We start from the raw sequence: 26,057 nt of genomic DNA, 5'->3' as shown, positions 1-26,057 counted from the left end.
GGCTCAATGACTTATCTCATTTTCTCACAAAAGAAATGAGGATGAGTTCCTGGTCATTTTGCAATTTGTTGTTGTTCAGTCATTAATTTGAGTCTGACTCTTTATCTTCCGATGAACTACAGCATGCCAGGCTTCCCTGTCCTTCACTATCTTCCAGAGTATATTCAAACTCATGTCCGTCAAGTCGGTGATGCCATACAACTGTCTCATCCTCTGTCACCCACTTCTCCTCCTGCCCTCAATCTTTCCCAGCATCAGGGTCTTTTCCAATGAGTTGGCTCTTTGCATCAGGTGGCCAAAGATTTAGAGCTGCTTCAGCATCAGTCCTTCCAATGAATATTCAGGGTTGATTTCTTTTAGGATTGACTGGTTTGATCCCCTTGCTGTCCAAGGGACTCTCCAGAGTCCTCTCCAGTACCACAGTTCAAAAGCATCAATTCTTTGGTGCCCAGCCTTCTTTATGGTCCAACTCTTGAATGTGTACATGCCTACTAGAGAAACCATGCATTTGACTATATGGACCTTTTTAAGCAAAGTGTTGTATCTGCTTTCTAAGATGCTGTCTAGGTTTGTCATAGCTTTTCTTCCGAGGAGCAAGTGTCTTTCAATTTCATCACTGCAGTCACCATCCACAGTGATTATGGAGCCCAAGAAAATAAAATCTACCACTGTTTCCATTGTTTCCCCATCTATTTTCCATAAAGTGATGGAATTGGCTACTGTGATCTTAGTTTTTAAATGTTGAGTGAAAAAGTCGGCTTTTTCACTCTTCTCTTTCACATTCATCAAGAGGCTCTCTAGTTCTTCTTTGTTTTCTGCCATTAGGGTAGTATCATCTGCTATCTGAGATTGTTGATATTTCTCCCAGAAATCTTGAGTCCATATTGTGATTCATCCAGTCTGTAACTTTACAATTACATGTTGGAGAGGGTGTGAAGAAAAGGGAACCCTCTTACACTGTTGGTGGGAATGCAAACTAGTACAGCCACTATGGAGAACAGTGTGGAGATTCCTTAAAAAACTGGAAATAGAACTGCCTTATGATCCAGCAATCCCACTGCTGGGCATACACACTGAGGAAACCAGAAGGGAAAGAGACACATGTACCCCAATGTTCATCGCAGCACTGTTTATAATAGCCAGGACATGGAAGCAACCTAGATGCCCATCAGCAGATGAATGGATAAGAAAGCTGTGGTACATATATACAATGAAGTATTACTCAGCCATTAAAAAGAATACATTTGAATCAGTTCTAATGAGGTGGATGAAACTGGAGCCTATTATACAGAGTGAAGTAAGCCAGAAGGAAAAACACCAATACAGTATACTAACGCATATATACGGAATTTAGAAAGATGATAACAATAACTCTGTGTACGAGACAGCAAAAGAGACACTGATATATGGAACAGTCTTATGGACTCTGTGGGAGAGGGAGAGGGTGGGAAGATTTGGGAGAATGGCATTGAAACATGTGAAACGTCATGTATGAAACGAGATGCCAGTCCAGGTTCCATGCACGATACTGGATGCTTGAGGCTAGTGCACTGGGACGACCCAGAGGGATGGTATGGGGAGGGAGGAGGGAGGAGGGTTCAGGATGGGGAGCACATGTATACCTGTGATGGATTCATTTTGATATTTGGCAAAACTAATACAATTATGTAAAGTTTAAAAATAAAATAAAATTTAAAAAATTAAAAAATAAAAAAAAATAAATAAAATCAAAGAAAGGCCATACAAATCAAATCTCCTAACTTTGCCATGGAGGATGAAGCATGGTATAACAGGATTTTAGAAACCATGGGGTTCATGCCCTTCCCTGGGAGCCCTTGGCATACCAATTTTAGCTTCATTTAGATTGGGGCAGAGCTTATTACCAATTACTCCTGAGGAATTTGTTACAAAATTGGTTGCTTGAACCCATGCCAGGTCCTAGCCCAGGCCAAGAGCCTTTGTTTCTGTTGGAGAGATCCTTTTTTTGTTCAAATTTGAACAGCCAGTCACAGAACTAATGCTGAGACTAGAACAGTACGTTTACCCAATGGTCAGGAATGGAGAATTGGGAACTTTGCCAATCAACTTCTCTATTCAATTTGGGCTGAGACACCATGTGTATAAGGGAATCTAGGTAAAAGAGAGGGAACTAGAAAGAGAAGGAGGAATATTCATGACTCATCTAAGAACAGGGATATGGTTTGTATTAGTACATGCAACTGAGCAAGACTCCTTTTCAGTCCTTGTTTGATCTTTTCCTGTTGTCATGGCAAATGTCATGATGCTGGTGGATGTCATTAGCATGCTAATGTATTACAGTGAGCATATAATGAGGCTCAAGGTCTACTAGAAGTCAAATCTTGCCATTTAGGGGTTAACTGGTTATAATGAGTCCTTGTTTTTCTCTTCGAACTTCCCTCTGAAACTAAGGTAAGAGCAATTGGTTTCTATTTGAGGGAGGGGCAAGGGGTATATTTCTGGAGCAACAGCCTTGGTGACAGAATGACACAACTATAATTACCCATATGTTCAATTTTTTAATCTCGTATATTGATATTTCTTGGCTTACATTAGTGGTGACACAAGATAGAGGCATTTGTTGAGACCTGTCTGAATCAATACTATTTTCAGCTGAGTCTGGAATTCAGGTTGAAATTCAGACTTTGAATGTTTTTTAATCAGAAAATAAATAAATAAAGAGTAAAATTAAGGGAAAAAATACGCTTTTGCTTAAAAGCTTCAAGTTGTTTCAATTTGCTTCCCAACCCTTTGGGCAAATTGTTTCTTTGTTCTGGGAACACCAAGTAAATAAGCCTATTCTGTTATGCAATGTAAAGCTAAGACTCTCCTTTAAATGTGGAAATATTTGAGATACTCTGGTTCCAAGGAATTAACCTTTGAGATGATAGTAAAGTGTCTTTGTAAAAGGTAAATTAAAAAAAAAAAAAAAAGTCTTCCAAAGAGTTTGCTATATTTTGGTGGGGGGAGGTATTTTTTTAAGGAGGTAAAGAGAACAAAAGAGATGCGTGTATAGATTTATTCTTCTTTGAAATCCTTGGAATGTGTTGGATATCCCCTGGCTAGATGGGTGAGGACCTGAAGTTAACAGATCCACATTCATGAAAGGTAGCTTTACTGCAATACTTTGGACAAAAGAAGAGTCAAATTCAGATTGTCAGGTGATGTAGTTTTACAGACATGTTTGTTGCAGGAAGGGGCACTCCTTCCAGGGCCCGAGAGTGGGCTGTTGTCTAACAGTTGGAAATGAATTGCCCAAAGAGACACACTTGCTGACAAAGCAAAATCCTTTACTAGGAAGTGGTGCCTGGGTAGAGAGCAGGCAGGTAAGGGGACCCAGGAAGACTGCTCTGCCATGTGGCTCACAGTCTTGGGTTTTATGGTAATAGGTGAGCTTCCAGTTATCCCTGGCCAATCATCTTGCTTGTGCCCATATTTAGTCTGACTCAGTCCTTCCTGGTAGCTTGTATATTTCTCAGCCAAGGTAAGTTGCAGCATGAAGTTTTCTGGGAGGTTGAAAAGTGAAAGTATTAGCCGCTTAACTGTGTCCAACTCTTTAAGACCCCATGGACTGTAGCCCACCAGGCTCCTCTGTTCATGGAATTCTCCAGGCAAGAATATTGGAGTGAGTAGTCATTCCCTTCTCCAGGTTATCTTCCCAACAAAGGGATCAAACCTGGGTCTCTTGTATTGCAGGCAGATTCTTTACTACCTGAGCCACCAGATCTGGAAAGTTGGCAGAAGATATGGACTGGCATCTCCTCCCTCCTTTTGACCCCTACTGAATTCTTCTGAATGGCGGTAGCTTGTTAGTTCAGAGTTCTTTATCAGGACCTCTTGATGTAAGATAACTCATTCAAGCAGTCATTATGTCTGGACGGGGCAGGTGGTTTTGGTCAGTGGTTCTCTGAACATGTTCATTCACTCGGACTCACATCATTAGCGGCCACACAGATTGACATCTTCTTTTTCCATTACGTGTCTAGCTACTTTGTATATAATAGAACTATTGATTTTGGTTTGTTTATTTATTGTCTGTCATCTTACTGAACTCTTAATAACCCTCAGCAGATTCTGTTTTTCAGGTGTTTAATTACCAAAAAAAAAAAAAAAAAAAACTTTCCAGTAGAACTATTTGTTTAAATTTTTAGACTATAATATTGTTTAAATTTTTAGACTATAATGTAGATATTTAATTTGCTTAGTTTTTAGTAAATTTGGCTGGTAAAAAAAATTGAGCATTTTAACAGTTAAAGAATTTAAGGACATAAAAATTTATGTCATAGTCTACAGGTAAAAGCTATTTCTGCAATTAAGGTTGATCAGGGTTAACATGCCACATATTTGGCAGCCTGTACTGAGCCAATCTGAATGGATATTGGTTTGTTCAGGTCATGATAATTGGCTGGTATCCTTTATTGGTACATGTCAGTCCTGGTGTATAATTTATTAATGGCCTTAAATAACCTGAGGAGATTTTTTTTTAAAAACCTATATCTAAAAGATATTTTAGACAATAATTTTATTGCTTTAATAATTAATATAATTTAATTTATACAAATCAATGTAAAATAAAAACTGAAAATGACTGTCTCCAAACTTAGAGGGGTTGCAAATCTAATTTATAATCTGCAGTGTGCATAGAGCTCTATGGCAATCCATTCATCAGTACACTAGTTAGAAAAGGAAAAATAATCCATGTAGTTAAACATTTGTATCCATCAACTGGTTGACATTGGGCTGTTTCTGTCTTTGGCTATTATGAACAAAGCTGCAGTGAATATTTGTATGTATGTAGGTATATGTTGTCATTTCTGTTGGATAGACCAGGCAGTGGAATTGCTAGGTTATGTGATAACTATATGTTTAAAATTTTGAAAACTGCCAAACTGTTTTCCAAAGCAGCTCTGCTGAATTGTGTTCTCACCTGTAATGCATGAGGGTTCCAACTTATTCTCTCGGGAGTCTTCTCCAACACCACAGTTCAAAAGTATCAATTCTTCAGCACTCAGCTTTCTTTACAGTCCAACTCTCACATCCATGCATGACTACTGGAAAAATCATAGCTTTGACTAGATGACTTTTGTTGGCAAGGTAATATCTCTGCTTTTTAATATGCTGTCTAGGCTCATCATAAATTTTCTTTCAAAGAGTGTCTTTTAATTTCATGGCTGCAGTCACCATCTGCAGTGATTTTGAGCCCAAGAAAATAGTCTGTCACTCTTTCCATTGTTTCTCCATCTATTTGCCATGAAGTGATGGGACCAAATCCCACGATCTTAGTTTTCTGAATGTTGAGTTTTAAGCCAACTTTTTTACTCTCCTCTTTCACTTTCATCAAGAGGCTCCTCTGTTCCTCTTCACTTTCTGCCATAAGGGTGGTGTCATCTGCATACCTGAGGTTATTGAAAAATTTCCTGGCAACCTTCATTCCAGCTTGAGCGTCATCCAGCCTGGCATCTCTCATGATGTATTACACATATAATTAAATAAGCAGGGTGACAGTAGATAGCCTTGATGTACTAATTTCCCAATTTGGAACCAGTCTTTTGTTCCATGTCCCATTCTAACTGTTGCTTCTTGACCTGCATACAGATGTTTCAGGAGGCAGGTAAGGTGGTCTGGTATTCCCAGCTCCTTAAGAATTTCCATTTATTGTTATCCACATAATAAAAGGCTTTGGTGTAGGCAATAAAACAGAAGTAGATGTTTTGGGGGTTGGCTTCTTACTTCTTTTTTATTTTTTTTTAAGAAGTGACAATTTTATTATAGTGTTCCTAAATGTATCGTTACTTTATTTTTTTATTTTTATTTTTTTCTAATTTTATTTTATTTTTTTAAACTTTACATAATTGTATTAGTTTTGCCAAATATCAAAATGAATCCGCCACAGGTATACATGTGTTCCCCATCCTGAACCCTCCTCCCTCCTCCCTCCCCATACCATCCCTCTGGGTCGTCCCAGTGCACTAGCCCCAAGCATCCAGTATCGTGCATCGAACCTGGACTGGCAACTCGTTTCTTACATGATATTTTACATGTTTCAATGCCATTCTCCCAAATCTTCCCACCCTCTCCCTCTCCCACAGAGTCCATAAGACTGTTCTATACATCAGTGTCTCTTTTGCTGTCTCGTACACCGGGTTATTGTTACCATCTTTCTAAATTCCATATATATGCGTTAGTATACTGTATTTATGTTTTTCCTTCTGGCTTACTTCACTCTGGAAGTTGTCTTTGGAAGTACCCACGTTTTTAAAGTTGATGAAGTACATCCAACTCATCGATATTTCTTTTGTCATTTGTGCATTTGGTATCATGTCTGAGAAGGCTTTGCCTAACCCACGTTTATGCAGATGCACTCTTCTATTTTATTCTAAGAATTCTGTAGTTTACTTTCTCTATTTAGGTCTAAGATAAAACATTTTGAATTGGTGTGAGGACATTACTTTTCTGCATGTGGATATATAATCATTGTAAACCATTTATTGATAATATTTTTTTTCCTCATTGAGTTTATCTGGTATCTTTTTCAAAATCAGTTAACCAGAAATTAAGGTTTTATTTCTGGGCTATTGATTCTATTTCATTGATGTATATGCCTACACTGTCTTGCTTATTGTAACTTTGTAGCAAATTTAAATTTAGAAATTTGACTCCTCTAACTTTGCTTTTCTTTTTCAAGATTCTTTTGGCTGTTTTAGGCCCCTTGGATTTTCACATGCACATTAGGATCAGTTTATTGATTTCTGGGAAAGATCCACCTGGGATTTTAATAGGAATTAACACTGAGTCTGTAGATTTATTTGGACACTATTGCCGTCTTATCAATATTAAGTCTTCCAATCATTAACATGAGTTGCTTTTCCATCTTTTTTATTTTAATTTCTTTCAATGATGTTTTTTAGTTTTTCATGTACAAGTTTTAAGATTATAAACTTTTGCTAAAATTATTTCTAAGTTAATCTTCCTGTCATAATTTCTATTATTTTAAATGCTATCATAAATGAAATTGCTTCTGAATTTTAGTTTTTGATTATTTTATTGCTACTATATAGAAAATGCAACTGATATTTTAGTTTGTACCCTGCAACCTGGTTGAATGTTTTCTTATAATTCTATTAGTTTTTAGTAAATTTCTCAAGGTTTTGTATATATAAGAATATATCATCTGAAAATTGAGATGGCTTTACTTGTTTTCCAATCTGGATGATCTCCCTCTCTTTCTATATTTTTTTTTTTTTAATTAAAATAATTTTCCTAATTACCCTGAGTGAATTTTCAATACAGTGCTGAATAGAGGGGCAAGAATAGACCATCTTATCTTGCTCCTAGTATTAGAGGGTAAACTTTCATTTTATTTTATTTATTATTTTTTAATATAAATTTATGTATTTTAATTGGAGGTTAATTACTTAACAATATTGTATTGGTTCTGCCATACATCAACATGAATCCACCACACGTATACATGTGCTCCCCATCCTGAACCCACCTCCCTCCCCGTACCATCCCTCTGGGTCATCTCAGTGCACCAGCTCAAAGAAGCATCCTGTATCCTGCATTAAACCTGGACTGGCAATTCATTTCATATATGATATTATACATGTTTCAATGCCATTCTCCCAAATCATCCCACCCTCTCCCTCTCCCACATAGTCCAAAAGACTGTTCTATACATCTGTGTCTCTTTTGCTGTCTCACATACAGGGTTATCATTACCATCTTTCTAAATTCCATATATATGTGTTAGTATACTGTATAGGTGTTTTTCTTTCTGGCTTACTTCACTCTGTATAATAGGCTCCAGTTTCATCATGGCTAAGAAAGGTATAGCTTTGTTGTATTCTGTTTTGTTTTTGTTTTGTTTTTTCAATAGAATGATTTTTTTTAATCAGTTTGAGGAAATATCCCTAGTCTGCTGAATATTTTAATGATGAAATTGTTTTGGATTTTTTCAAATAAACCTGTAACAGCCATATCAAATAAATGACTTATTATAATAAGGGAAACAATACATCTGAAGAGCTATAGGTTGTCTCACTCCTGTCCTAAAAGACAAAGAAAGGTAGTTATAAGAGGATTTTTAGGAATGTACAGAGTTTATGCAAAATTTAAGTAATGCTTTGTTAGGCTTAAAGTAAAACACATGTGTACTCTGTTTAGAGTTCAATATCAGATCTGAATTGTGAACTGGACCCAGAATCCTGTTTCTCTGGAAACTACATAGTTAAGGCAGACATGAAATGTTGTGTATAGAAGCTTTTTATCTGAAGCTCTGTACCTAGGTTGGAAATCAAGCCTGCTTTTCTGTATCTGTAGATGCTCCAGACAAGACTGAGAAGTTTCATACTACTAAAGTCATTTCCACCAACAAACTTTCTACTATTCTTTGGCTTTAGAAGATAAGTCAGACAAAAAGAGAATGCTATTCTTTCAACAAGGGAGGCCTTTACAGTACGGCCTTGGGATAAATATTTTCCTGTTACTTTGCGACAGGATTTATCTGTGAACGTTATTCCAGCCAGATGACTAGCAATGTTTTGTCCACATGGCTCCCTCCCGAGACATACATCACTGCCTTTCCCATTTAGACTCTTATCCTGACTTCACAATGCAGTACAGGAGAGAGGAGCTCTTGTCTCTTCTTTAATGGTGATGAGATGGAGGTGTGTTCTCTATGCAGTCCTTGACCAGCTGCCAAAATAGCACTATAATTGTTATTTTCTTAATTACGCATATTCTATATCTTTGAGTCTCAACTCTGTAGTCTACATCCTTAAAGTAACTCTATATTGATTTACTCTGTTCAATATTTCAGGAATGGTTGATTGAATAGATAGACATTTTGCTTTAGGTTTCAAACTACATAATTATCTGCCAATGAATGATGTAAAGTACTTATTTTACCAATTCAACTGATTCAGGAACTTTAGCTTCATACACACACACACACACAACACATACATGTATCAAATGATACCCACATTGTATTCATTTCAGTTCAGTTCAGCTGTCAGTCATGTACGATGTTTGAAACCCCACGGACTGCAGCATGCCAGGTTTCCCTGTCCATCACCAACTTCCGGACCTTACTCAAACTCGTGTCCATTGAGTTGGTGATGCCACCCATCTATCTCATCCTCTGTCGTCCTCTTTTCCTCCTGCCTTCAATCTTTCCCAGCATCAGGGTCCTTTCCAATGAGTCAGTTCTTTGCATCAGGTGGCCAAAGGTTTGGAGTTTCAGCTTCAGCATCAGTCCTTCCAATGAATATTCAGGACTGATTACCTTTAGGAAGGACTGGTTGGATCTCCTTCCTGTCCAAGATACTCCCAAGAGTTTTCTCTAACACCACAGTTCAAAATCATCAATCCTTCTGTGCTCAGTTTTCTTTACAGTCCAACACTCACATCCATGCATGACTACTGGAAAACCCATAGCTTTGATTAGATGGACCTTTGTTGGCAAAGTAATGTCTCTGCTTTTTAATGTTTGTCTAGTTTGGTCATAACGTTTTTAAAATTTAAATTTATTTATTTTAATTGGAGGCTAATTACTTTACATTATTGTATTGGTTTTGCCATACATCAACATGAATCCACCACGGGTATACACGTGTTCCCCATCCTGAACCCCCCTCCCACCGCCCTCCCTGTGCCATCCCTCTGGCTCATCCCAGTGCACCAGTCCCAAGCATCCTGTATCGAACCTGGACTGGCAATTCGTTTCTTATATGATATTATACATGTTTCAGTGTCATTCTCCCAAATCATCCCACCCTCTCCTTCTCCCACAGAGTCCAAAAGACTGTTCTATACATCAGTGTCTCTTTTGCTGTCTTGCATACAGGGTTATCATTACCATCTTTCTAAATTCCATATATATGCGTTAGTATACTGTATTGGTATTTTACTTTCTGGCTTACTTCACTCTGTATAATAGGCTCCAGTTTCATCTGCCTCATTAGAACTGATTCAAATGTATTCTTTTTAATGGCTGAGTAATACTCCATTGTGTATATGTACCACTGCTTTCTTATCCATTCATCTGCTGATGGGCATCTAGGTTGCTTCCATGTCCTGGCTATTATAAACAGTGCTGCGATGAACATTGGGGTACACGTGTCTCTTTCCCTTCTGGTTTCCTCAGTGTGTATGCCCAGCAGTGGGATTGCTGGATCATAAGGCAGTTCTATTTCCAGTTTTTTAAGGAATCTCCACACTGTTCTCCATAGTGGCTGTACTAGTTTGCATTCCCACCAACTGTGTAAGAGGGATCCCTTTTCTCCACACCCTCTCCAGCATTTATTGCTTGTAGACTTTTGGATCACAGTCATTCTGACTGGCGTGAAATGGTACATCACTGTGGTTTTGATTTGTATTTCTCTAAAATAATAGCAAATGAAGCAACTGACAAAAATAAAACTAATAACTAAACAAAAATATAACAACAACTAATCTCAAAAATATACAAGCAACTCCTGCAGCTCAATTCCAGAAAAATAAACGACCCAATCAAAAAATGGGCCAAAGAACTAAATAGACATTTCTCCAAAGAAGACATACAGATGGCTAACAAACACATGAAAAGATGCTCAACATCACTCATTATCAGAGAAATGCAAATCAAAACCACAATGGTCATAACTTTTGTTCCAAGGAGCAAATGTCTTTTAATTTCATGGCTGCTGTCACCATCTCCAGTAGTTTTGGAGCCCAAGAAAATAAAGTCTGTCACTCTTTCCATTGTTTCCCCATCCGTTTGCCATGAAGTGATGGGACCAGATGCCATGATCTTAGTTTTCTGAATGTTGAGCTTTAAGCCAACTTTTTCACTCTCCTCTTTCACTTTCATCAAGAGACTCTTTAGTTCTTCTTCACTTTCTGCCATAAGAGTGGTGTCATCTGCATATCTGAGGTTATTGATATTTCTCCCTGCAGTCTTGATTCCAGCTTGTGCTTCATCTAGCACAGCATTTCTCATGATGTACTCTGCATATAAGTTAAATAAGCAGGGTGACAATATACAGCCTTAATGTAGTCCTTTCCCTATTTGGAACCAGTATGTTGTTCCATGTCCAGTTCTAACTGTTGCTTCTTGACCTGCATACAGTTTCTCAGGAGGCAGGTCAGGTGGTCTGGTATTCCCATCTTTTTAAGAATTTCCCACAATTTGTTATGATCTACACAGTCAAAGGCTTTGGCCTAGTCAATAAAGCAGAAGTAAATGCTTTTCTTGAACTCTCTTGCTTCTTTGATGATTCACCGGACGTTGGCAATTTGATCTCTGGTTCCTCTGCCTTTTCTAAATCCAGCTTGAACATCCTGAAGTTCACGGTTCACATACTGTTGAAGCCTAGCTTGGAGAATTTTGAGTATTACTTAGGATGTAAGATGAGAGCAATTGTGCAGTAGATTGAGCATTTTTTGGCATTGCGTTTGTTTGTGACTGGAATGAAAACTGATCTTTTCCAGTCCTGTGGCCATGGAGGAGTTCTCCAAATTTACTGGCATGTTAAGTACAGCACTTTCAAAGCATCATCTTTTAGGATTTGAAATAGCTCAACTGGAAATCCATCACCTCCACTAGCTTTGTTCATAGAGAAGCTTCTTAAGGCCCACTTGACTACACATTCCAGGATGTCTGGCTCTAGCTGAATGATCACACCATTGTAATTATCTGGGTTGTGAAGATCTTTTTTTGTACAGTTCTTCTGTGTATTCTTGCCACCTCTTCTGAATATCTTCTGCTTCTGTTAGGTCCATACTATTTCTGTCCTTTACTGTGCCCATCTTTGCATGAAATTTTCCCTTGGAATATAATTTTCTTGAAGAGGTCTGTAGTCTTTCCCATTCTATTGTTTTCCCCTATTTCTTTACATTGATCACTGAGGAAGGCTTTCTTATCTATCCTTGCTATTCTTTGGAACTCTGCATTCAAATGTGTATATCTTTCCTTTTCTCCTTTGCCTTTTGCTTCTCTTCTTTTTCACAGCTATTTGTAAGGCATCCTTAGAGAACCATTTTGCCTCTTTAAATTTCTTTTTTTGGGGGTGGTCTTGATCAATGCCTTCATACAATGTCAGGAACCTCCTTCCATAGTTCTTTAGGCACTCTGTCTATCAGATCTAATCACTTGAATCTATTTGTCACTTCCACTGTATAATCGTAAGGGACTTGATTTAGGTCATACCTGACTGGTCTGATGGTCTTTCCAATAGATGTTAACATCTTTTATGTTATCTCAAGTAAGATATTTTCATGATTTTCAATTTAATATTCTCATGGATAATATACATATATGCTGCTGCTGCTAAGTCGCTTCAGTCGTGTCCAACTCTGTGCGACCCCACAGATGGGAGCCCACCAGGCTCCCCCATCCCTGGCATTCTCCAGGCAAGAACACTGGAGTGGGTTGCCATTCCCTCCTCCAATGCATGAAAGTGAAAAGTGAAAGTGAAGTCACTCAGTCATGTCTGACTCAGCGACCCCATGGACTGCAGCCTACCAGGCTCCTCTGTCCATGGGATTTTCCAGGCAAGAGTACTGGAGTGGGGTGCCATTGCCTTCTCCAATATACATATATATATATATATATATATATATAAAATGTATAAAAATATACATACTCATGCACACACACGCACATGCACACACACACGCACACACATATAGAGCTTTACCACTGAGTGGTAAAGAATTAGCTTGCAATGTAGGAGACTTGCAGGAGATGTAGGTTTGATCCCTGGGTTGAGAAGATCCCCTGAGGAAGGAAATGGCGACCTACTCCAGTATTCTTGGCTAGAAATTCCCATGGACAGAGAAACCGGGCAGGCTACAGTCCATGGGGTTGCAAAGAGTCAGACATGACGGAGGAACAAACAACAACAATACATTTTCAGATGTTTTCCCTTATGGGTTATTATAAAATATTAAATATAGTTCCCTGTTCTATACAGTAGGTCTTTGTAGGTGTTCTAATTGATATATAGTGGTGTGTGGTTTATGTCTTTATTTGACTACTTACTAATGACAAATATAATTTTGTAGGGAGTCAAATATTTTTCTAAGTAACAAATATTTTAAAGCGTGGCACCAGATATGATTAAGTGTACTGTCAGGTTGTCATATATTGCAAACAATAAAGCAAAAGATATTGTACCTGGACAGTGAGATATATTACACACTCTAGTAACCCTGGAATTATATCAGCTATAGAAAAGAACATCTGCTTCATCTCAATGGTAATACCAAGTGGTTTCCTCCTAATTTGGCAAGAAAAAGTGTCCATGAAGAAGATCCATCAAAGTCAGTAGAAGGGAAAGATAGAGAATGAGGATGGATTAATGATTCTGATTTGCTTGGATTTTTTTTTCAAAGCTATGCCATGCCTCATTCTATTTGCTGGTGATAGAGTGGAATGTTGTTTGTAATACTAATAGAGTTAGCTTCATTTCTGAAGTGATATGAAAGTACTAAAAATACAGTGGAATAGATGGTTTATTAATTAATAATCAAAATACTGTTAAACATTATCAACCTCCCACCTAGTCACCTCAAATAGGAATACATATCATTCATATAAGCAAAGCTTAACAGATGTTATTATGATTGTGTTTTACAATTTTTCTTCCATCATCTTTGACCTAGGTTTCCATACTAATCATCCACATTAATTTCTTATAAGTGGTTTTGTTGACTGTGTGATAGGTTATTCATGGTAAATTACTGCTGATACAATTCACCCAGAGTCAGACAAGTTGAAACTAATGAATCATTTGTTTGGTTCCAGCTTGAGGTACACTGAGGATAAGCGATAGCTGCTATAAATCCATCTCTAAATAGTGCCACTGACAGATACAGGCTTATGGAAGCACACACATCTGTGATAAAAATCTTGCTTCAATACTTTTAGTTCTGTGAACATAGATTTCTGTTTTCTTCTTAGGGGAAGAATAACAATAAAACTAATATCACAGGGTAGATTTACACATAAAGGGATATATGCAAAACAATTACACAATTCCTAACTGGAAGACAGTGCCCCATAAGTGGCAGATATTAATTCTATTATTAGTGGACTTTTTGTTTCATGTAGGAAAAGAATCAAATAACAAAATTTTAATGGCATTATGAAATCTAGTTTGAAAGGCTTTAATATTGTTTTTCTCTCCCTCTAAATCCTTTTGACCATCAAAGTAAACATTTACCCATCTCAAATCTAAAAACAGCCCTTTTCATCCATATATTCTCAGAAAAGCCAAATAATTCTTTTCAGATTCCTTAAGAGAAAAGCTATAAAAAGACTCTGCCTGTTATAATGTTAATTTCTTAGCATGACTACCAAAATTAAATGTATATGTATTCTCTCTTAAATATGCTAAGAATACTAACTCTGAGAAAAACAATAATGAAAAACTTAATAATTTGGTTATATCAGAGAAGGCAATGGCACCCCACTCCAGTACTCTTGCCTGGAAAATCCCGTGGGTGGAGGAGACTGGTAAGCTGCAGTCCTTGGGTCGCAATGAGTCAGACACGACTGAGCGACTTCACTTTCACTTTTAATTTTCATGCATTGGAGAAGGAAATGGCAACCCAGTCCAGTGTTCTTGCCTGGAGAATCCCAGGGATGAGGGAGCCTTGTGGGCTGCCGTCTATGGGGTCGCACAGAGTTGGACACGACTGAAGCGACTTAGCAGCAGCAGCAGCAAAGGTATATTCAAACACTTCTATGAAAAGTAAAACAACCACCCTACATTATCCTGTGATTAGAAAAGCAATTTTAAAAAATAATTACTCTTGTTTCTCATATTGTCACGTTTAAGTATTAGACTATGTGTACTATCATTTATCTTTTTCTGCCTATATGAAAGCATGCTTTAGCTGGCAATTAACTTTATTTTCTTTGGTTTTTACATCACATTAGTTGAATAGGATAAAAAAATATATTGCATTAACTTACTAAAACATTCTCTACCACTGCTTGATAATCACAAGTATTGAATTGGATTTTGTTTTTTTGATACTTCATTGTAGCTTTTGATATTGTTTTTCCTTGATGTCTCCAAATATGGTATCAAGAGAAAACTCATTATTATTGCATGTTAATAGTATCTCTGACATATGATTTTCAAAAGCATCATTAAATTGTTGCAAAAAATTGATTATTAAGACATGAAAATAAAAGACAGCCACCAGATTCCTAAATAAAAGACAATTACTTAATTAAGGTTTTTTTTTTTTTTTTTTTTTTTGATGAGGGTATTCAATCTTTAACATCATGTTTTTGTATAAACTTCTCTATGAGCAGTTCATAACTTAGATTTACTGTGTGTAATCAGCTGTCGTTGTAGGCATCATGATTATGATATCTTTATTTTGGAGCATTTGTGAAGAAATGACTGATAAGATAACACAGATATAGTTTATATTTTGCTTCCCAGGTGATGCGAGTGGTAAAGAACCTGCCTGCCATTGCAGGGGACATAAGAGGAGTAGATTCAATCCCCAGGTCGGGAAGATCCCCTGGAGGAGGGCACAGAAACCCGCTCCAGTTTTCTTGCCTGGAGAATCCCATAGACAGAGGAGCCTGGAGGGCTATGGTCCATGGGTTCGCAAAGAGTTAGACACGACTGAAGCCACTTAGCACACACACAGCACACACACACACACACACACACAGACACGCTCGCGCACGCGCATAGTGTATATTGTACATGCTTTTTTCTGTTCAGAAGACAAAATTTTTGCAGATAAAAGTGTAAATTTATTCTTTTTCTTTTCCCCGTCAGATGTGGGTTCTGTTGAGGGCCTTGCCTATCACAGAGCCTGGGACACCCTGTACTGGACCAGCTCGACTACCTCATCCATCACCAGGCACACAGTGGACCAGACTCGGCCAGGAGCATTTGACAGGGAAGCGGTCATTGCCATGTCGGAAGATGACCATCCTCATGTGCTAGCCCTCGATGAATGCCAAAAGTAAGAAATTTCTATTTCTTTAATATAAGTCAAAACCTTATAATTAGCTTTAAAAATAAATATTTCGTCTGAAGTTCTCTTTTCATAATTCATAAAATTATTGTTTATGAGAGCATTGGAAATGTGAATGATTGAAACCTGGACTCTTTAAAGGCTAGGCATCATTTCTATGAGAGGTCAGTAAAAGCAAAATTAAAGGATGAAAGGGAAAATAGAGTCAATACTGTGATAGAATAAGTATATGAAAAAGACATTAATGCATCACTGATTGAAATGATAAATTTGAAAAAGAAAAAAGACTATTAAAAAGCATTAAAACCTAAAAGGTGTTTCTATAATTCAATTAAGTAATTTTAACAACTGGAGATCACTCCAATTGAAATCAGAGGAAGTAAAAATAAACCTTTGTGTGCAGCTTTATTTTCAACATTAGATACCTGACAATAGTCAAGTGATCTACATTGGTATGATACATTGTGTAAGCATTTCTAATACTTATGAAGAATTCATAGCAAGAAAAATTGCTCAGGCTATAATATAAAATGTATAAAAAAACAAATTATAAAAAAAGTCATGTTTTGGATGATGCTATTAAGAAAGAATTATATGAAAACTGAAGAACAAAGGTTAGGTTAAGTAGAAGACAAATATGCCTATAGAGTTGCACTCTTTTACAATATGATAGGAATATTTGCTAACTACTAGAAAATCTTTTTATTCTTCAATGAAACAAGGGCACAGACATCAATCTGGTTTCACTGAGCAGAAATAGAAAACTTATTTCAGGTGTCTTGAATGAAAATGGAAGAATAAAAACCACTGGCCCTGATCACCTAAGAGATGAAAAGACTATACGAATTACTATCTTATAGAACTAGAGATGAGAATTGACTCACTTAGTTAAACATACTTAACTTGAAAATTAAAACTCTAAAGGTTGAGAGATGCAGGTGAAAACGAGGTTGCCTGCTTACACAGGTTTGGTTACTTAGCTGAGATGGACACAGGCCTTCAGATATGTAGGCAGAGCTGGTTCTGCTTTTACCACTGCCGTATCACTATACAGTTGGTTGTTGCGTCAGCTACATTGATCCTAAGAGTCCACCCGAAGAATCTTAGGACAATAATAATTACCCTAAAGTTTATCAAAGGAATCTATAAGACAATTTTCAAACAAACATGAGGGAGGTCACTGATGATATTATACATGATTAACTTTAAGTGATAAATGCTTTACCCTATAATTACTTCTTACAGAGGCTAAAATTATACTTTCCTCTTGCATTAGATAAAGTGAAAATTATAATTAAACACACCAAAATATTTTAATTGGAAAATTATATGTAATTAATGTTTAAAGTATAAAAATATCATTAAGCATACTAATGACATCTATGAGTCACTTTTATATGTCTGTTGATTAACAGAAATCTTCAAATCAATTTCTAGATGAAGGACTACTTGAGTTCAAAACTTGACTCAATAACTATAGTACTCAAGCTCTCTGGCCTCTTTTTTCTCATCTTTGAAATGAAACGTGAAATTAAAGGAGTAATAATTCCTTGGAAATTCTATAATTCTAAAGCTCACAATCTATAAAATTATTGAAAATAAATTGTTTGTTTACTATCTCATATTATTTGCATAACTTTTTAACTAATTTTTTTTTAAAAAGTCACAGGATATGGTTAAAACTATTCCATGATTTAAGAAAGTGGAATGTCATGTGTTTTTTATTTTTCATAAATTTACTGATTCATAGTACAAACTACTTTCACATTTAAGAGTCACACGACTGAGCAAATGTACAACAACAGCAACAATCCTTAGAACACTTTAACGTTCCATAGAATAGATTAAAATGCTTTGAAGTATTTTAATAAAGAGCATAGAAGACCCAGTTTTCCTTAATTTGTGGCAGTTATTTTTTAGATTAGATAGAAGAAGTTCAGTTTAGTTCAGTTGCTCAGTTGTGTCCGAATATTTGTGACCCCACGGACTGCAGCATGTCAGGCCTCCCTATCCATCACCAACTTCTGGAGTTTACTCAAACACATGCCCATTGAGTCGGTGACACCATCCAACCATTTCATCCTCTGTCGTCCCCTTCTCCTCCTGCCTTCAATCTTTCCCAGCATCAGGGTCTTTTCTAATGAGTCAGTTCTTCATATCAGATGACCAAAGTATTGGAGTTTCAGCTTCAGCACCAGTCCTTCCCATGAATATTCAGGACTGATTTCCTTTAGAATGGAATGGTTGGATCGCCTTGCAGTCCAAGGGACTCTCAAGAGTTTTCTCCAACACCACAGTTCAAAAGCATAAATTTTTAGGCACTCAGCTTTCTTTAAAGTCCAACTCTCACATCCATACATGACTACTGGAAAAACCATAGCCTTGACTAGATGGACCTTTGTTGGCAAAGTAATGTCTCTGCTTATTAACATGCTATCTAGGTTGATCATAGCTTTTCTTCCAAGAAGTAAGGGTCTTTTAATTTCATGGCTTCAGTCACCATCTGCGGTGATTTTGGAGCCCCCTAAAATAAAGTCTGTCACTGTTTCAACTTTTTCCCCACTGATTTGCCATGAAGTGATGGGACAAGATATCATGATCTTAGTTTTCTGAACTAAGGAATCAGCGAACTAAAATGGACTGGAATAGTGAATTTAACTCAGATGATCATTATAGCTACTACTGTGGGCAGGAATCCCTTAGAAGAAATGGAGTAACGATTATATTCAACAAAAACATCCAAAATGCACTACTTTGATGCAATCTCAAAAATGACAAAATAATCTCTGTTTGTTTCCAAGGCAAACCATTCAATATCACAGTAATCCAAGTCTATGACCCGACCACTAATGCTGAAGAAGCTGAAGTTGAATGGTTCTATGAAGACCTACAAGACCTTCTAGAACTAACAGCCAAAAAGATGTCTTGTTCATTACAGAGGACCGGAATACAAAAAGTAGAAAGTCAAGTATTACCCGGAGTAACAGGCAAATTTGGCCTTGGGGTAAAGAATGAAGCAGGGGAAAGGCTAATAGAGTTTTGCCTAGAAAACATATTGGTCATAGCAAATACCCTCTTCCAACAACACAAGAGAAGACTCTACATATGATCATTACCAGATAGTCAATACAGAAATCAGATTGATTATATTTGTTGAAGCCAAAGATGCAGAAGCTATATACAGTCAGCAAAAATAAGACCGGGAGCTGACTATGGCTCAAATCATGATCGCTTTTTGCCAAATTCAGACTTAAATTGAAGAAAGTAGTGAAAACCACTAGACCGTTCAGGTATGACCTAAATCAAATCCCTTACCATTATACAGTGGAAGTGACAAATAGATTCAAGGGATTAGATCTGATAGACAGAGTCCCTGAACAGCTGTCGATGGAGGTCCCTGACATTGTACAGAAGGCAGGGATCAATACCATCCCAAGAAGAAGAAATGCAAAAAGGCAAAATGGTTGTCTGAGGAGGCCTTACAAATAGCTGTGAAAATAAGAGAAGTGAAAATAAAAGGAGAAAAAACAAAACATACTCATTTGAATGCAGAGTTCCAAAGAATAGCAAGGATAGATAAGAAAGCCTCCTTCTGTGATCAATGTAAAGAAATAGAGGAAAACAACAGAATGGGAAAGACTAGAGATCTCTTCAAGAAAATTAGAGATACCAAGGGAAAATTTCATGCATGATCGGCACAGTAAAGGACAGAAATGGTATGGACCTAAGAGAAGCAGAAGATATTAAGAAGAGCTTGCAAAAATACACAGAAGAACTATACAAAAAAAGATCTTCATGACCCAGATAATCACAATGGTGTGATCACTCACCTAGAGCTGGACATGCTGGAATGTTAAGTCAGGTGGGCCTTAGGAAGCATCACTACGAAGAAAGCTAGTGGAGGTGATGGAATTCCAGTTGAGCTATTTCAAATCCTAAAAGATGATGCTGTGAAAGTGCTGCACTCAACATGCTAGCAAATTTGGAGAACTTGGCAGTGGCCACAGGCCTAGAGAAGGTCAGCTTTCATCCCAATGATAAAGAATCGAAATGCCAAAAAATGCTCAAACTATTGCACACTTGCACTCATCTCACATTGTAAAGTAATGCTCAAAATTCTCCATGCCAGGCTTCAACAATACATGAACCATGAATTTCCAGATGTTCAAGCTGAATTTAGAAACAGCAGAGGAACCAGAGATCAAATTACCAACATCTGTTGAATTATCAAAAAAGCAAGAGAATTCCAGAAAAGCATCTACTTCTGCTTTATTGACTATGCCAAAGCTTTTGACTGTGTGGATCATAAAAAATTATGGGAAATTTTTAAAGAGATGGGAATACCAGATCACCTGACCTGCCTCCTGAGACATCTGTATGCAAGTCAAGAAGCAACAGTTAGAACTGGCATGGAACAACAGGTTGGTTCCAAATAGGGAAAGGAGTACGTCAAGCCTGTATATTGTCACCCTGCTGATTTAAGTTATATGCAGAGTACATCATGAGAAATGCTAGGCTGAATGAAGCACTAGCTGGAATCAAGATTGCTGGGAGAAATATCAGTAACCTCATATATGCAAATGACACCATCCTTATGGCAGGAAGTGAAGAAGAACTAAAAAGCCTCTTGATGAAAGTGAAAGAGGAGAGTGAAAAAGTTGGCTTAAAACTCAACATTCAGAAAACTAAGAAAGAAGAAAAGTTTTTCTTTTTGTAAAGTTGTGTATTGTCCAATAATACCCAAAATTAAATGTTGAATAATTAGTTTGGCTATTACCTTGTCTTTACAGGATGTACATAGGGATGATACATGCTATCTTGTTATAAATATGAAATATTTTCAAATAGCTTCTCTTTGTAAATATTTATTAAACATACTTTCTAAAAATGTAAAGTGGCCTGCCTGTCTCTCTCTTTCCCATCTTCTTTTCTCCCTTCCTCCTTTTCTTCCTGGCTTCTCCCCCACCCTCCCTTCCTTCCTTCCTCCCTTCCTTCCTTCTTTCCTCTCTCTTTCCTTCTCTTCCTGATGCCTTCCATTCTTGCCTGCCTTCCTTCAGTTCAAAAACTGATCTTCAAATAAGCTCTTAGGTATAGTCTTAAAGGGAGAGAAAGAAGAGCTGATGAAATAAAATAGGCCTTGGAGACTAGCACCCTACAGCCTCTCTGCTCTTCCGGTAACCTTTAAGTGCCAACAGAATCCTTGGCCTTCCTCAGAGAATAGTTTGACAAATACTGATTTAAAATATTCTGTTAAGACTGTAAGTAACAAATCTTACCGTTAAGGATTGAGAGTAACCCCTGTAATTCTAGTAACAGCATTATAATATACAGAAAAGTCACCCTGACAGAGGAGGGAGAAAAAAGCCATTAAAGAAATACAGGAGTTTACTAATTGTGTCTTTCTAAAACATATACAGAGAGGAATCCAGAATTAAAAAAAAACAAAACCTAGGACTACCCTGGTGGCTCAGTGGTAAAGAATCCTGCCAGTGCAGGAGACACAGGTTCAATCCCTGGTCTTGGATTTCTATAAAGCAACCAAGCCTGTGTGCCACAACTACTGAGCCAGTGCTTCAGAGCCTGAGCCACAACTATTGAGCCTAAGTGCTGAACCCCGGAGGCCCAGGTTCTCTAAAGCCAGTGTCCATGACCAGACAAGCCACCAAAGTATGAAGCCCATGCAATACAACTAGAGAGTAGCCCCTACTCACCACAACTAGAGAAAAAGGCTGTGCAGCAACGAAGACCCAGCCCAGCCAGTATACAAATATTAAAAAAAGAAAATCCAGAAAGAGAGAGCGATTTTTACTTTTACCAACTGAAGAAGAGAAATATTGCTGGGTTAAGAATGATATTCAAAATTATAACACAGGATTTCCTGAAACATGATAATAATAAATCAGAGTATATTTGCAGTTCATAGGAAATTTAAGATAACTATTTTCTTTGATTCAAATAAATCTTTACTGTGTATCAAACTGATTCAATTGAATTAAATTGCTATTTGAGAGATAATTATTTTTCAAAAATAGTTTCCAGGTCATTTAAGAAACTGGAAAAATATGCAAATATAATATACATATCTCTCCTTATTATTAGACTTCCTCAAGGGTCAGAAACTATGAGACAATTTTGCTTTATTTTAAATAGTTTGACATTGCCATGTTTCTTCTAATATTGTTAACGACTGATAAAAAATTTAACCTATTATCACAATTTTCATTTTAATTAGTTTAATGTTTTGGACCAACTGGAATGAACAGCATCCAAGTATCATGAGATCAACTCTTACTGGGAAAAATGCTCAAGTGGTGGTCAGTACAGACATACTCACTCCAAATGGACTCACCATTGATCACCGTGCAGAGAAGCTGTATTTCTCAGACGGCAGCCTAGGAAAAATTGAAAGATGTGAATATGATGGATCCCAGAGACATGTAAGTAAACTTAGAATTTCCTGATTATAGATTTGAAAAATGATACATTTGAAATATATGTGCTTTATACTTGCTAAAGTATGCATGTTAAGAGGTTTTAAAATGGCTAATTATTCGAACCAACCAAATTGGATAATCTATTCAGTGAAAAGTGAAACTGCTGATAATATTTTGAAAATTTTAAGTGCATTCACTACCACAGAGACAGTCCAAATTGTAAAATTTCTTCTGGAGAAATAATAACTGATTTTCTTATAGTTATTAATTGAACTGGTATTGTTAGAGTGATTTGTATAAACTTCATTGTTATTTATAATTTTTTAATTATGAAATGAAATTGATTAGTTGTCTTAGGATAAAAGAACATTGCAAAATAATGAAATTATCTTCTGTATTTGGGCCCTCAAACCAACCTCAGAAGCTTTGAAGAGAGAAGAATGGAATTTTCTTCATTGTCAGGCTCATTCTCAGTCACTTTTTTCTGAAATCCAAGTAAATATTAATGGGAGAATCTTTATGCTGCCACTGGAGAACACTTACAGAAGATATTTAGAGCATGTAGGATGGTGAAAGTTCAGTGCCATTACCTTATATTATGAAGACAGTAGCCCTTGGCAACTGAAAAAATGAGTTCGGAAGGGTAGATCTGGGTGTACCGGGAGGAATCTACCACAGCATCTCTGCACCATGCACCAGCGCATGCTTGAATGACAAAATGATCCTGAGGCTCTTTGCTTTTTCTTGAAGGGCCGGATAGTAAATATTTGGAGCTTCATGGACCATATTGTCTCTTATCACAACTACAGTGCCTTATACTGAATATGTAATGAATAGCTGTGAGGAATTGATGCTTTTGAACTGTGGTGTTGGAGAAGACTCTTGAGAGTCCCTTGGACTGCAAGGAGATCCATCCAGTCCATTCTGAAGGAGATCAGCCCTGGGATTTCTTTGGAAGGAATGATGCTAAAGCTGATACTCCAGTACTTTGGCCACCTCATGCGAAGAGTTGACTCATTGGAAAAGACTCTGATGCTGGGAGGGATTAGGGGCAGGAGGAGAAGGGGATGACAGAGGATGAGATGGTTGGATGGCATCACTGAGTCGATGGACGTGAGTCTGAGTGAACTCCGGGAGTTGGTGATGGACAGGGAGGCCCAGTGTGGTGCGATTCATGGGGTCGCAAAGAGTCGAACATGACTGAGCGACTGATCTGAATATATAGATATATACGTACAGATATATTTTCAATTGAATTAAGCAGCATACTTAATGGTACAGATTAGGTTTAGCAAATATGGCCTGTTGTTTTGTTGCCTGTTTTTATAAATAAAGTTTTATTGAAATACTGTCCCAGCTCAGTTCAGTTCAGTTCAGTCACTCAGTCATGTCTGACTCTTCGTGACCCCATGAATCGCAGCAGGCCAGGCCTCCCTGTCCATCACCAACTCCCAGAGTTCACTCAGACTCATGTCCATTGAGTCAGTGATGCCATCCAACCATCTCATCCTCTGTCATCCCCTTCTCCTCCTGCCCCCAATCCCTCCAGCATCAGAGTCTTTTCCAATGAGTCAACTCTTTGCATGAGGTGGCCAAAGTACTAGAGTTTCAGCTTTAGCATCATCCCTTCCAAAGAAATCCCAGGGCTGATCTCCTTCAGAATGGACTGGTTGGATCTCCTTGCAGTTCAAGGGACTCTCAAGAATCTTCTCCAACACCACAGTTCAAAAGCATCAATTCTTCAGCACTCAGCCTTCTTCACAGTCCAACTCTCACATCTATATATGACCCCTGGAAAAACCATAGCCTTGACTAGACGAACCTTTGTTGGCAAAGTAATGTCTCTGCTTTTGAATATGCTATCTAGGTTGATCATAACTTTCCTTCCAAGGAGTAAGCGTCTTTTAATTTCATGGCTGCAGTCACCATCTGTAGTGATTTTAGAGCCCAGAAAAATAAAGTCTGACACTGTTTCCACTGTTTCCCCATCTATTTCCCATGAAGTGATGGGACCAGATGCCATGATCTTCGTTTTCTGAAGGTTGAGCTTTAAGCCAACTTTTTCATTCTCCTCTTTCACTTTCATCAAGAGGCTTTTTAGTTCCTCTTCATTTTCTTCCATAAGGGTGAAGTCATCTGCATATCTGAGGTTTTTGATATTTCTCACGGCAATCTTGATTCCAGCTTGTGTTTCTTCCAGTCCAGCGTTTCTCATGATGTACACTGCATGTAAGTTAAATAAACAGGGTGACAATATATAGCCTTGACGAACTCCTTTTCCTATTTGGAACCAGTCTATTGTTCCATGTCCAGTTCTAACTGTTGCTTCCTGACCTGCATACAGATTTCTCAAGAGGCAGGTCAGGTGGTCTGGTATTCCCATCTCTTTCAGAATTTTCCAGTTTATTGTGATCCACACTGTCAAAGGCTTTGGCACAGTCAATAAAGCAGAAATAGATGTTTTTCTGGAACTCTCTGGCTTTTTCTATGATCCAGCGGATGTTGGCAATTTGATCTCTGGTTCCTCTGCCTTTTCTAAAACCAGCTTGAACATCAGGAAGTTCATGGTTCACATATTGCTGAAGCCTGGCTTGGAGAATTTTGAGCATTACTTTACTAGCATGTGAGATGAGTGCAATTGTGCGGTAGTTTGAGCATTTTTTGGCATTGCCTTTCTTTGGGATTGGAATGAAAACTGACCTTTTCCAGTCGTGTGTCCACTGCTGAGTTTTCCAAATTTGCTGGCATATTGCAGCACTTTCACAGCATCATCTTTCAGGATTTGGAATAGCTCAACTGGAATTCTATCACCTCCACTAGCTTTGTTCGTAGTGATACTTTCTAAGGCCCACTTGACTTCACATTCCAGGATGTCTGGCTCTAGGTGAGTGATCACACCATCGTGATTATCTGGGTCGCGAAGCTCTTTTTTGTACAGTTCTTCTGTGTATTCTTGCCATCTCTTCTTAATATCTTCTGCTACTGTTTGGTCCATACCATTTCTGTTCTTTATATTATATAATACATATAGATCTATATCATATACATATATATTAAATATACATGCATTATATTATATAGACAAATATAAATATTTATCTGAAGACAACTAACTAAATGTATGTATATGTACATATTAACTTCCCTGGTGGCCCAGACAGTAAAGCGTCTGCCTACAATGCAGAAGACCTGGGGTTTGATTCCTGGGTCAGGAAGATCCCCTGGAGAAGGAAATGGCAGCCCACTCCAGTACTCTTGCCTGGAAAATCCCATGGACAGAGGATCCTGGTAGGCTACAGTTCATGGGGTCGCAAAGAGTCAGACACAATTGACAGACTTCACTTTACTTCACTTCACCTATAACATACATACATTGCCTATGAGTATATAAATAGATGTGTGTGTATGTGCATGTATAGGTGTGTAAGTCTCTTGAAGAAAGAAGTGCATTAAGTTCTAGTATAGGGACTTTGTTAGAGTAGCAGAGACATAGGACAGTTGAATGCTTAAGGAACACTGAAATTATCAGCTAAAACCTAATGAGTTCAGTTTGTGCTAAAGGCAATCAGTTCAGTTCAGTCACTCTGTCATGTCCAACTTTTTGCGATC

At 37.5% G+C, this 26,057-nt stretch overlaps 1 protein-coding gene across 1 annotated transcript in view; it reads left to right on the top strand.

The window, feature by feature from the left end:
* LRP1B (LDL receptor related protein 1B) overlaps window positions 1-26,057 on the top strand; it is a 1,793,119-nt gene that overhangs the window by 1,377,440 nt on the left and 389,622 nt on the right. The window contains exons 41-42 of the mRNA XM_070360639.1: window positions 15,813-16,002; window positions 22,247-22,455. Of these exons, the coding sequence (XP_070216740.1) occupies window positions 15,813-16,002; window positions 22,247-22,455 (399 nt within the window). The remainder of the gene's footprint in view (window positions 1-15,812; window positions 16,003-22,246; window positions 22,456-26,057) is intronic.

This window comes from Bos mutus, chromosome 2 (assembly GCF_027580195.1).
Source record: "Bos mutus isolate GX-2022 chromosome 2, NWIPB_WYAK_1.1, whole genome shotgun sequence".
NCBI classification, from domain to species: domain Eukaryota; kingdom Metazoa; phylum Chordata; class Mammalia; order Artiodactyla; family Bovidae; genus Bos; species Bos mutus.
Note: the sequence above shows the minus strand (reverse complement) of the source record. Positions and strands in the feature narration are given on the sequence as shown.